Here is a 13,013-nt window from a genome sequence, read left to right as displayed (position 1 = left end):
TATCATGAGGTTTTAGTCTACGCGGATTAGAGTTTGGTCCTAGGCGCGAAGGAAATTAATCTTGTGAATAGTTGGGTGATAACCTCTTGATATTAGGTTCTATAGAGCCTAGAAACCACCGCAGGTGCTTACCTCTGATGAGTTCCGATATCAATGACATGTATCCATATAATTGATTCTAATGAGTTTTTATATGTGATATGGTTGTTTTTATGTATAAGTGATGGGTGATAATATATTTATGTTTGTTTCATGAAAACTCGTTTTGGCACATTAGTTTATCTTGTTATTTTTCTTGGTGTTTTTGTTTCTTTTACGATGATCACTTTATTGTGTAAGCAGATGAGGACTAGGTGTTGAAACATCTCTGACAAAAATATTACTTAAAAATCTTCTTTGACGTCTAATAATTAATCGATATAAGGATTTTTAAAAAAAAACCCTAAATTATTCTTTATTATATATATATATATATTTTATTGAGGTAATATGTTTTGTTTATCATATCTTATTTTATTAGTTATAAACTATTAAGAATTAGATTTTATTAGGAATAATTAAAATTAAAATACACAAAGTTTTGTACTTTTTTAGATTTTTTTTTACTTTTTTAGATTATTTTTTCATCAAAATAACACTGTTTTTTAAAACAGCGTACTGTTCCCTTTATTTACATAAATAGAATTGTTCACTATTTATGTTTAAAATTCATCTTTCATGGAGTCTAATTCTGAATTGTATTGTTGTTTACAAATAATTTTTCCCCCAAAAAATTTCTCCTTCCTGTTTTTTAAATGAAAGAAAAAAATTCTGACTGGATTTTCTAGTTAATCTCTTCTTAATGACATTTTAGAATTGACTCCTCAAAGTACGAATTCTGAATTTACACATTAAAATGAACTATTTTTTGTAATTAAAAGACATACTCTTTGGAAGAAACTAATTTAGAAAGGTAGGACGTTAAAAAATCACTTTTTATAGTAATGTAATCCAAGTTTAGTAATCTTGTATTTTTTACAAATTTTCTTGCTTATTAAATGAGAAAATAATTAAATACATTTTAGGTTTTAAAGATATAGAAGTAAGATCATATTTTCTTTTCCATTTTCAAATTTTAAAAGAACATTATTCTTTTGTCACTTATATTTTAGATTTTTATTCAATTTATATATATATATATATATATATATATATATATATATATATATATATATATATATGTATGTATGTGTGTGTATTTACTATGATGTAGAAATGAAATAGAAAATCGTATAAATATCTTATTTTGTTTTTTGCATTTTTTATTTTCTATAAAATATCTTAAACCAACACTAACAAATAAAGGGAGGAAGTTTACGTTTTTTAGTTTGATTACACTGAGAAATGCCAAAGACATAGGAATAGTGTTGTGGAGGATAAGCCTGAATTTAAGTTGTTTCTTTTTTCTTCATTACATTTTTGAAAAATACATTGAAGAAGATAATAAAAATGTCCAGCATGAAAATATGAATTTATACTCTTCTCTTATTGCCCAATGCGCGCACACAAAATCGTTAACTACCCTCAGAGCAGTTCACAACAAAGTCATCAAATCCGGTTTCTCTTACTCATTCTTGGGCCACAAGCTCATTGATGGCTACATTAAATGCGGCAGCCTTGCTGAGGCACGCAAGTTGTTCGATGAATTGACCAACAGACACATAGTTACTTGGAATTCCATGATTTCTTCTCATATCAATCATGGGAAGTGCAAAGAAGCCGTTGAGTTCTATGGCAATATGCTTGTGGAGGGTGTTTTACCCGATGCCTACACCTTCTCTGCCATCTATAAGGCGTTTTCACAGTTGGGTCTCCTACGCCATGGCCAGAGGGCTCATGGGTTGGCTGTGGTTTTGGGTTTGGAGGTCCAGGATGGGTTTGTTGCTAGTGCCCTTGTTGATATGTATGCTAAGTTTGATAAAATGAGGGATGCCCATTCGGTTTTTCTCCGTGTTTTAGAGAAAGATGTTGTGTTGTTCACAGCATTGATTGTGGGTTATGCTCAACATGGTCTTGATGGGGAAGCTTTAGAGGTTTATGAGGACATGGTCTATAGAGGTGTTAAGCCTAATGAGTATACACTTGCTTGCATCTTGATAAGTTGTGGTAATCTAGGGGATTTAGTTAATGGTCAGTTGATCCATGGTCTTGTAATTAAATCTGGCCTGGAATCTGTGGCTTCACAGACTTCTCTCCTTACCATGTATTCAAGGTGCAACATGGTTGAGGATTCTATAAAGGTGTTTAATCTGCTTGATTATGCAAATCAGGTGACATGGACATCTTTTGTGGTGGGGCTTGTGCAAAATGGGAGAGAGGAGACTGCTGTGTCAATATTCAGGGAAATGATTCGTTGTTTGATAAGACCAAATCCTTTCACATTGTCGAGTATTCTTCAAGCATGTTCGAGCCTTGCAATGCTTGAAGTAGGGGAACAGATGCATGCCATTACCATGAAACTAGGATTGGATGGAAATAAGTATACAGGTGCAGCGCTGATTAATTTATACGGAAAATGTGGAAATGTAGAGAACGCAAGGTATGTTTTTGACGTTTTAACTGAGTTAGATGTAGTTGCTATCAATTCAATGATCTATGCTTATGCTCAAAATGGTTTCGGGCACGAAGCACTTGAGCTATTTGAAAGAATGGAAAAATTGGGACTTGTGCCAAATGGTGTGACATTTATTAGTATTCTGGTGGCATGCAACAATGCAGGTTTAGTTGAAGAAGGATGCCGAATATTTTCCTCCATTAGGAATAATCACAAAATTGAATTGACAAGAGACCATTTTACTTGTATGATTGATTTGCTAGGGCGATCAAGGAGACTTGAGGAAGCTGCAATGTTGATAGAGGAAGTGAGAAATCCAGATGTAGTACTATGGAGGACACTGCTAAACACATGTAAGATTCACGGAGAGGTAGAAATGGCAGAGAAAGTTGTGAGAAAAATCCTTGAGCTTGCTCCTGAGGATGGGGGAACACATATCCTTTTGTCAAATCTTTATGCTTCTTCTGGGAAATGGAACCAGGTGATTGAGACGAAAAGCACAATAAGAGATATGAAATTGAAGAAAAGTCCTGCAATGAGTTGGCTTGATATTGATAGAGAGGTGCATACTTTTATGGCTGGAGATTTGTCTCACCCAAGAGCTCATGAGATTTTTGAAATGTTGCATGGATTAATAGAGAAGGTCAAAATTCTGGGTTATAATCCTGATACCAGATTTGTGTTGCAGGATTTGGATGAAGAGAAGAAAATGAGTTCTTTATATTATCATAGTGAAAAACTGGCAATAGCTTTTGCTTTATGGAAGACTATTGGTAGGACTACTACTATCAGGATTTTTAAGAATCTTAGAGTTTGTGGGGATTGCCACAGTTGGATAAAATTTGTTTCTTTACTTACTGGGAGATATATTATTGCTAGAGATGCAAAGAGATTCCATCATTTTAAAGGAGGTTTATGTTCCTGTAAAGATTACTGGTGAAACACATTTGTTATATCCTTTCCGTAGCTTCTCTATAAAATAATTTTCTTAGCAGGTCATACAGAACGTGGGAAGGATTAACCATGTATGATTATTTCATCTGGTCCATTTTCTCATCATAACTTTTAATACTAGTTATTCATACAGATGTGTGCTCAATACTTCCATACATCCATGAAGATGTAAATATCAAAATTTTACATCAAGGAAGTTCTGGGTTTAATATTCCTAATTCAGTTATAGATGAATGCTCAAATGTGGTATATAAATTAATTTTGCTCTTGTTCCTTCATCTATTTTTCAAGTAGAAACAAATGGGATGCTTATGATCAATATCTGTTTTTGATTCCTCTTATTTATTTTTCTTAATAATATTATTATTTTATGTCTATAAATGTTCCGTGTAAAAAAGAGCACTGTATGATATAATCTTCCAGACACGCATGTTTTCTGTACTAAAGTAAAAAATAGTGAATCAGTGAATGATCTCTACTTGATGTAGATTAGCTGATATTTATCATTAACAGCATGCAATAGAGCCAGTTCTAAAAGTTTGAGATTATGTGAGTAAGTAGCCGTTAGAACCTTGTAGTTAAGATGATACCATGTGAATATTAAAAAATAGACTTTAAACCTAATTTAACAATATAAAACCGACTTTATTTATAAAGTGAGTGAAAAAATGAAAATGATACAAATTAGGAAAGTGACCTAGGGTAGGTTAGGGTTGTTGCTTTTAATCTATGAATAGGATAATGATTGCCATTTAATATAATGATATTTTTCTTACTTTTAGAGACTTTACTTTTTATAAGATACAAAGTTTAAGGAAATTACTTATATTTCATTAACAATAAATATCTATTAGAATTTAAGCTTTTTCATTATCTCTGAGTCCTTAATTCTTATTCGATATCTATGCTAGTTAAGACTCTTGAATAATTAATATTTCCTTTATTTATAAAACAAACAAAATAAGAGTCTAAGATGCCTTCAAAGCTTATCGAAAGAGCATACTTGTAAGGAACGTACTCTTATTATGTTAACCAAGAAACTTTAAATCACTGCGATGCTCACAAACTATCGTATAAGTTTAGACAGTAATGAAACTGTAGTTAGATGACCAAAATGATAGTGCATGACTACTAATACCTGATGGCCTTTATTCCAGGGTAATATTATCCAAATTATGTAAGCATACAGTTAAATAACTACCACGAGTCAGTCAGGTGTTACAATTGAAAGCCAAGCCGACCCATGTTCTAGTTAGGATTTTGAACAACTTGAACAATTGCACCAGCCTTAGTGGCTTGGCTATGTATTAGTTTCAACCCAACAAAGCCTTACCGCAAACAAATAACAAATTAACCGAAATGTTGTGGGTGCAAGAATATAGAATAAGCCAGCTGCTGTATACAAAACTGTAATTGGCTATTTACAGTGCTCTCTCGGTTGCTAAAACTGTAAGTTGTATACAAAACAAGAGTGTTTTAGAGTGAGTCTAAATATCAGTATTTGATCGTGTGATGGCGTAACCAGAGGTCATACATAACCATATGGAAAGCATCAAATGTGATTGGGGGTGAATTCCATTGGAAATGTTTCTGAACCTGAGAGCATGAAGTAACTTTATGTGAGCTCCAACATAAAAACAATAATTCAATTGACAATGAAAAATTCTACCGACCAAACGAAGGTTTTTCTGAATTAAAAGCAAAGGTTCACAAAACTAAAACATTTTACTAATATATAGATTTTATATAAAGTATTGAGAGGATTTATACCTTTACCAAATTATAATGAAGTGCAACAAACTCGGCATCTGATATATTTTTGAGGATTTGTTTAAGCTGGTATACATCTTTCTCTTTGAGTACCACAGCAAATTTATTCCAGTCAAGAATATCATTAAAAGGAAGGTCATAGTAATTTGACAATATCACTGCAAAACAACATAAGCAGCTATAGGTCAGTACAGTAGTCTAAATAATCCTGTCCCAAATGCAAGAATATCAAAGCAGAACACAAATTTATACAAAACCGAGTTACAGCTCAAATGTCATTTACAATATCCTTATTTAATTCTTTTTAACAAGCTAAGGTGAAGTGTACGTGTAATCTGTTTACACATGGCTTCTACTGAATTCGACCTTAATAAGAAGATTAGACAGGTGGAGCAAGAGAGCATATCCTAAAATTGGTCCCTGGGCCCCAATTCCACATTTCAATGGTTGTATTACAACCTCCACTACCTCCAACAGTCCACAACAATAAAAGGGTTCAGCTATTATTCCACGTATTAAATATGCCTTTCCAAATTAAACTATTTTTGTATATAGTTAAAGACAGTTAATTGATTATAGAACCCCCATAAATCGGACACTCAATTATCATCCCACAATAAAGTTTCAATTCTACTATCCAATCTTAGGGGTGATAGAAGCAACCAAAGATTGAATAATCAGTGTAGACAAGGATAGGGTTTGCAAATGTTTCTCAATAGACACAAGAAATATGCAACCACTCTCACCATCCATGAAAAATGATAAAAAACCAGTAGACAATAGGTATTTGGTTATTATATACTTGTACAGTCAGTCATACAGGTATGCAATTCTAAGAAGCTGAATACACAACTATAAAATCAAAAAGGGAAAAAATCAACAGAAGGGATTATCTTACCAGGGATGCACCCATAATGGATAGAGTCTGCTATTCGAGCACTATTGACCTGGGATCCACCAGGACATATACAAAATTTACTCCTGTAAAATCTCTTCTGGTACACTAGATGCCCAGTAGCCCTACTAATTCTGTTGTTTGAAATATCAAGTTCTGTGTCATTTTCCCACACACGTGCAAGAATAACTCTAATTTTAGAGTTACGATGACCAGCCCAAAATCCAAGTTGAGTCCTGCAAACCACAGATTTATTTATGAAAGAAATTAGCTAAGCATCCTTACTAATTCTGTGGCTGGAAATGTAGACTCGATATTCATTTTTCGTACTATTTACATTAAACAAATAAAAACCGGCCTCTTGAACAGGATAAAAATATTGAAACTCAGAATAGCATTTTGTTGCAACATGGAGGTTACTGGCATTTTTCTTGTCTTAAGCTCTTGCCAAGCAGTGTGTACTCCACGGAAGGTTTTTAAGATCCACAGCATAAATAGTGTTTACCCAGGATACCAGAAACTAAAGAGCAATTGCAGCATATTATTAATAAAGACTTGAGGTTCATGAGCCAGAGTCTGATAAAGGTCTTTGAACATTATGAGAAATATCAAGTAACTTCCATCACTCTGACCATAAAAGATTAACAAACCCTTCAAAAGCTGGACGATAAGTCATTCAAACCGAAAATCCAGTCCCCAAAACCTAATATTCCCCAATTCCCCAGCAAGCAATGAAACTAAATTGGAGCCACACATGACTTGAAAAACGTCACCTGTTTTCTACATCATTCCCCCCAGCAGGAAGAGCAAAAGGCTGTAGCACTTGAGGCAGAGCAACATCTTTGTGCGGAATAAATCCAACATCATAGCTGGGGGAACAGACTGCTCGAATGGAATTTTTCACAAGCAACTCAAGACCTTCCGTCGCCCTCACACCAACATCATGACAAGTGACAAAGAAGTGATCAGCACCCAAGGTTCTGTTCCAATAAGGATATTTGGATATCAAGCCCTCCACATAATTTTGTACTATGATCGTCATGTTCTCATAAGACGTGCCCTGCATAACACAAACATGAGATCAAATTCCCCCTAGAAGCAGTAACTTAACCATCCAATATGGGATGATATTTATAATTTTATCAATCTTTCATCTGCATTCATAACTTTCTTTATAATTTTTAGTTTGAACCTACAATGCGAGATCTTTATCACATCTCCCCAATGACTAGATATCTCGAGTCTAGACTTTGTAAAACTAGACATCTATAGATGGTCTAAAAACAAGTGATTTGAGAGGTCCAACACCAACCATTGTATAGACTTTAATAACAGGTGGCCAAACAAACAACTATAAGATAGGTTAGATACCATATTTGAATTTTGATTTTGGACTTAACCCCAAGCCAGCTCGTGAAGTAAGAAGTCCCCCCACTTATATTCACCATTTTGGCCATATCACTAACCAATACAAGATCTCCAACAATTTCCCTTTTAACTATCAATCCACATTTACTACACACCGGCAATGCATGGAAGCATCAAACATTCTCCTACCATTCTACCCAGATCTCAACAAAAGAGAATGCAGAAAGAGAAAGAAAATACCTTGCCGCGCATCTTGTGACACGAGATGGGGATGAAGAAGAGGTGCGCCTCATCGGGGTTTTCGGTGCGGAAGTGACTCTCTCTGATGTTCTGGAAGAAATAGCCCTCGCTGGCGTACTTCCCAGTGAGCTTCCTCGGCGTCTGGTAGAACGTGTTGGGATCCCCATCAGGGTATATATACACCTTGAACTTCTTCTCCATCTCCTCGTAGTTCAGCTTGAACACACGCGGAGAGTGAAACGTGTCCGAATACAGTTCTTCTTCTCCTCCTCGTCCTCTTCCTCCTCCACACTCCTCTTCTTTCCCGGTTCCCCGCGCGTCGTTGAGCTTCGTGACGGAGAACTTGGAAACCTAGAGCAAAAGGGTAATCAAGAAAGCGGTGAAAAATGTGAAATTGGAAAATGGGGTGGGAGAAACAGGAGAAATGGGTACCTGGGGTGGCGGGGTGGAGTATCTGAGAGCGAGGTAGGTGAAGGAGAGAAGAGTGAGGATTGCGAGGAACAGGAGAGAACCTCGCAGAGAGAAGAACGAGGATTGTTGCTTCCCCGTCATAATCAGTATTGGATTCAACCCTGCTGCGAAGTTTTGTTACCTTTGATTTTGATCTATGAATGTATCAGTCTGAAGAATGGTGCGGTTAGATTCGAGTGATGTGATGAGAGTAAGAGATGAAGCAGAAGGAGATGAAATCTGCGATTTGAGGCTTGGAACCTTCCTTTCTCACTCCTACCATTTTCCTATGCAAATGCTTCGCTGGCTCTCGCTAATCTAATTTTCTCTTTTTAGAATTTACATTACTGTTTAATTCACTAACTCCACTTTATTATTCTTTTTAAGTTAGTAATATGATTTATATTTGAGTAATACTAAAAAAAAATTGTTTAAACAAAATTTAACTTTTAATAGAATTAATATTTGAGATGCATTTTAAGTTAATTTATATTCGGTCGTATTTGATTTTAGAAGTTATTCTTACTTTGCTTCCTGTAATTTTGTGTTCGTTCTTTCTTAATCTTACTAGTCTCATAATGCATATTTTCTTCTTTCATATTTGTTTCTTACTTATGGAGGAAAAAAAAAGAATATATATATATATATATATATATATATATATATATATATATATATATATATATATATATATATATATATATATATATATATATATATATATATATATATATATATATATATATATATATATATACATGGGTTTGTTAACGCTGCCGTTTTTCAGTTGGTACATTTTAGCAATGTGTACCGGATTTTAGTAGACAAAAATACCCTTATATATCATGGATTCTAAGTTTTAAGGTTAAGGGTATTTTAATAATTTTCATTCTCAAAACTTAAAAAAAAAAAAAAAAAACCCAAACCCTTACTCACCTCTCTCATTCCTCTCAATCCTTTCTCTTTCATCTCTCTCACTCCAACATTTTCTCTGTCATCCCTACTATAGTCCCAACTGTAAAAATCAGAAACAATTGCCTATAAACAATTTGTCTTTGTAAAGAGTTGAGTCATTTACATATTCACCTTCAGGCAAAGGTTCATTCAAGATCTCTTCAATTTCACCATCTTCACTAACCTCTCTAATTTCATCATCTGTATTTGTGGAATCATCGTATCTAAAAAAACCCTACAGCCCAATTACCAATTCTTTCGGATGTCATTATGCTTGTGAAAATTAGATAAAATTATATACGACAAAAATTATAAAATGAAAACTCATTATAAAGTCATTTTTTTGTAAGAAATTGTTTAACAACTGAGTGTTTCTGATTTTTTTCCAGGCCAATTACCAATTCGTTTGATGTCATTATGCTTGTGAAAATTACATAAAATTAGATAAGACAAAAATTATAAAATAAAATTATAGAATCATTTTTTGTAAGAAATTATTTAACAGCGAGTATTTCTGATTTTTTCCAAGTCAATTACCAATTCCTTTATGCTTGTGAAAATTGAATAAAATTAGATAAGACAAAAATTATAAGATGAAAACTCATTATAAAATCATTTTTTTGTAAGATTGTCTAACAGGAAGTGTTTCTGATTTTTTCAATTGGGGCTACAGTAGGAATGACAGAGAAAAGATTGGAGTGAGAAAGAGGAAAGAGAAAGGGTTGAGAGGAATGAGAGAGGTGAGTAAGGGTTTGGCGGTTTTTTTTTTTTTTTAGTTTTGAGAATGAAAATTATTAAAATACCCCTTAACCTTAAAACTTAGAATCCATTATATATAAGGATATTTTTGTCTACTAAAACCCGGTACATATCGCTAAAATGTACTGAAAAACAGGCATACATATCCATTATATATAAGGATATTTTTTCTTTGAATTTATGTTTTAAAGAATTATTTTTAAATAATTTAGTTTAAATTGAAAAAAAAATCTTTAATAATTTTTGTGAAGCCCTAGAAAATGATATTTTAGAAGTGATAGTGAATTAAAAATTAATGAGACTCATTTATTTTAATATTAAAATGTTTTAATATAAAAAGAATTGTTATAAACGTTCTTTTCTTTTTTTACGTTTTTCTTCGTCCTTGTTAGTCACAACCAAGTACCGCCGACACGACATCCAACTAACTCTTACCACGACTTTTCCGGAGCAAACCATCCACCTCAGGGCCCTCGCACGCGTGTCCTCAAGTGTTAAAACTTATACACGCTGCCGAAGCCATATATGCATTGATCGTGCGATCCTTGGCAGGTGCGATCATACCAGTACTAATGCACCGGATCCCATCAGAACTCCGCTTAGGAAGTCCTCGTGTTGCACTTCTTTTTTGACGTGGCCCTCGCACGCATGTCCCCAAGTGTTAAAACTTATATCAGAACTCCGCAGTTAAGCGTGCTTGGATGGCCCTCGCACGGATGTCCCCAAGTGTTAAAACTTATACACGCTGCCGAAGCCATATATGCATTTTTCGTGCGATCCTTGGCAGGTGCGATCATACCAGCACTAATGCACCGGATCCCATCAGAACTCCGCAGTTAAGCGTGCTTGGGCGAGAGTAGTACTAGGATGGGTGACCTCCTGGGAAGTCCTCGTGTTGCACCGCGTGTCCCTGCCGAAGCCATATATGCATTGATCGTGCGATACTTGGCAGGTGCGATCATACCAGCACTAATGCACCGGGCCGAAGCCATATATGCATTGATCGTGCGATACTTGGCAGGTGCGATCATACCAGCACTAATGCACCGGATCCCATCAGAACTCCGCAGTTAAGCGTGCTTGGGCGAGAGTAGTACTAGGATGGGTGACCTCCTGGGAAGTCCTCGTGTTGCACCTCTTTTTTTGACGTTCTTCTCTTTTTTTGACGTTCTTTTCTTTTTTACGTTTTTCTTCGTCCTTGTTAGTCGCAACCAAGTACCGCCGACACGACATCCAACTAACTCTTACCACGACTTTTCCGGAGCAAACCATCCACCTCAGGGCCCTCGCACGCGTGTCCCCAAGTGTTAAAACTTATACACGCTGCCGAAGCCATATATGCATTGATCGTGCGATACTTGGCAGGTGCGATCATACCAGCACTAATGCACCGGATCCCATCAGAACTCTGCAGTTAAGCGTGCTTGGGCGAGAGTAGTACTAGGATGGGTGACCTCCTGGGAAGTCCTCGTGTTGCACCTCTTTTTTTGACGTTCTTTTCTTTTTTACGTTTTTCTTCGTCCTTGTTAGTCGCAACCAAGTACCGCCGACACGACATCCAACTAACTCTTACCACGACTTTTCCGGAGCAAACCATCCACCTCAGGGCCCTCGCACGCGTGCCCCAAGTGTTAAAACTTATACACGCTGCCGAAGCCATATATGCATTGATCGTGCGATACTTGGCAGGTGCGATCATACCAGCACTAATGCACCGGATCCCATCAGAACTCTGCAGTTAAGCGTGCTTGGGCGAGAGTAGTACTAGGATGGGTGACCTCCTCGGAAGTCCTCGTGTTGCACCTCTATTTTTGACGTTCTTTTCTTTTTTACGTTTTTCTTCGTCCTTGTTAGTCGCAACCAAGTACCGCCGACACGACATCCAACTAACTCTTACCACGACTTTTCCGGAGCAAACCATCCACCTCAGGGACCCTCGCACGCGTGTCCCCAAGTGTTAAAACTTATACACGCTGCCGAAGCCATATAGGCATTGATCGTGCGATACTTGGCAGGTGCGATCATACCAGCACTAATGCAACGGATCCCATCAGAACACCGCAGTTAAGCGTGCTTGGGCGAGAGTAGTACTAGGATGGGTGACCACCTGGGACGTCCTCGTGTTGCACCTCTTTTTTTGACGTTCTTTTCTTTTTTTACGTTTTTCTTCGTCCTTGTTAGTCGCAACCAAGTACCGCCGACATGACATCCAACTAACTCTTACCACGACTTTTCCGTACCAAACCATCCACCTCAGGGCCCTCGCACGCGTGTCCCCAAGTGTTAAAACTTATACACGCTGCCGAAGCAATATATGCATTGATCATGCGATGCTTGGCAGGTGCGATCGTACCAGCACTAATGCACCGGATCCCATCAGAACTTCGCAGTTAAGCGTGCTTGGGTGAGAGTAGTACTAGGATGGGTGACCTCCTGGGCAGTCCTCGTGTTGCACCTCTTTTTTTGACGTGGCCCTCGCACGCATGTCCCCAAGTGTTGAAACTTATACACGCTGCCGAAGCCATATATGCATTGATCGTGCGATACTTGGCGGGTGCGATCATACCTGCACTAATGCACCGGATCCCATCAGAACTCCGCAGTTAAGCGTGCTTAGGCGAGAGTAGTACTAGGATGGGTGACCTTCTGGGAAGTCCTCGTGTTGCACCTCTTTTTTTGACGTTCTTTTCTTTTTTTACGTTTTTCTTCGTCCTTGTTAGTCGCAACCAAGTACCGCCGACACGACATCTAACTAACTCTTACCACGACTTTTCCGTACCAAACCATCCACCTCAGGGCCCTCGCACGCGTGTCCCCAAGTGTTAAAACTTATACACGCTGCCGAAGCAATATATGCATTGATCGTGCGATGCTTGGCAGGTGCGATCATACCAGCACTAATGCATCGGATCCCATCAGAACGCCGCAGTTAAGCGTGCTTGGGTGAGAGTAGTACTAGGATGGGTGACCTCCTGGGCAGTCCTCGTGTTGCACCTCTTTTTTTGACGTTCTTTTCTTTTTTTACGTTTT

At 36.8% G+C, this 13,013-nt stretch overlaps 2 protein-coding genes, 5 non-coding genes and 3 pseudogenes across 7 annotated transcripts; 9 read left to right on the top strand and 1 right to left on the bottom strand.

Moving 5' to 3' along the window:
* Window positions 1-1,357: 1,357 nt before the first annotated feature.
* LOC148196334 (pentatricopeptide repeat-containing protein At5g65570-like) lies at window positions 1,358-3,823 on the top strand. The gene has a single exon (XM_088094116.1). The coding sequence runs from the start codon at window positions 1,506-1,508 to the stop codon at window positions 3,531-3,533; it is 2,028 nt and encodes a 675-aa protein (XP_087950242.1). The 5' UTR covers window positions 1,358-1,505; the 3' UTR covers window positions 3,534-3,823.
* An 845-nt stretch (window positions 3,824-4,668) lies between these two features.
* LOC124846022 (putative glycosyltransferase At5g03795) lies at window positions 4,669-8,584 on the bottom strand. Its single transcript, XM_047323236.2, has 6 exons — window positions 8,253-8,584; window positions 7,821-8,171; window positions 6,986-7,272; window positions 6,216-6,448; window positions 5,318-5,475; window positions 4,669-5,143 (listed from the first exon to the last, which is right to left on the bottom strand). The coding sequence occupies exons 1-6, from the start codon at window positions 8,370-8,372 to the stop codon at window positions 5,042-5,044; spliced, it is 1,251 nt and encodes a 416-aa protein (XP_047179192.1). The 5' UTR covers window positions 8,373-8,584; the 3' UTR covers window positions 4,669-5,041.
* A 2,184-nt stretch (window positions 8,585-10,768) lies between these two features.
* Window positions 10,769-10,887, top strand: LOC148196333 (5S ribosomal RNA). Its single transcript, XR_015781316.1, has one exon. It is a non-coding gene; the product is annotated as a 5S ribosomal RNA (ribosomal RNA).
* A 115-nt stretch (window positions 10,888-11,002) lies between these two features.
* On the top strand, window positions 11,003-11,121 carry LOC148196332 (5S ribosomal RNA). The gene has a single exon (XR_015781206.1). It is a non-coding gene; the product is annotated as a 5S ribosomal RNA (ribosomal RNA).
* A 225-nt stretch (window positions 11,122-11,346) lies between these two features.
* LOC148196331 (5S ribosomal RNA) lies at window positions 11,347-11,465 on the top strand. Its single transcript, XR_015781312.1, has one exon. It is a non-coding gene; the product is annotated as a 5S ribosomal RNA (ribosomal RNA).
* Window positions 11,466-11,670: 205 nt separating this feature from the next.
* On the top strand, window positions 11,671-11,789 carry LOC148196330 (5S ribosomal RNA). Its single transcript, XR_015781148.1, has one exon. It is a non-coding gene; the product is annotated as a 5S ribosomal RNA (ribosomal RNA).
* A 207-nt stretch (window positions 11,790-11,996) lies between these two features.
* On the top strand, window positions 11,997-12,115 carry LOC148196329 (5S ribosomal RNA; annotated as a pseudogene).
* Window positions 12,116-12,322: 207 nt separating this feature from the next.
* On the top strand, window positions 12,323-12,441 carry LOC148196328 (5S ribosomal RNA; annotated as a pseudogene).
* Window positions 12,442-12,535: 94 nt separating this feature from the next.
* LOC148196327 (5S ribosomal RNA) lies at window positions 12,536-12,654 on the top strand. Its single transcript, XR_015781178.1, has one exon. It is a non-coding gene; the product is annotated as a 5S ribosomal RNA (ribosomal RNA).
* A 207-nt stretch (window positions 12,655-12,861) lies between these two features.
* On the top strand, window positions 12,862-12,980 carry LOC148196326 (5S ribosomal RNA; annotated as a pseudogene).
* The last annotated feature ends 33 nt before the right edge of the window (window positions 12,981-13,013 follow it).

The sequence above is a fragment of the Vigna umbellata genome, chromosome 7, assembly GCF_029865625.1.
Source record: "Vigna umbellata cultivar VRB3 chromosome 7, Vumbellata_1.0, whole genome shotgun sequence".
NCBI lineage: Eukaryota > Viridiplantae > Streptophyta > Magnoliopsida > Fabales > Fabaceae > Vigna > Vigna umbellata.
Note: the sequence above shows the minus strand (reverse complement) of the source record. Positions and strands in the feature narration are given on the sequence as shown.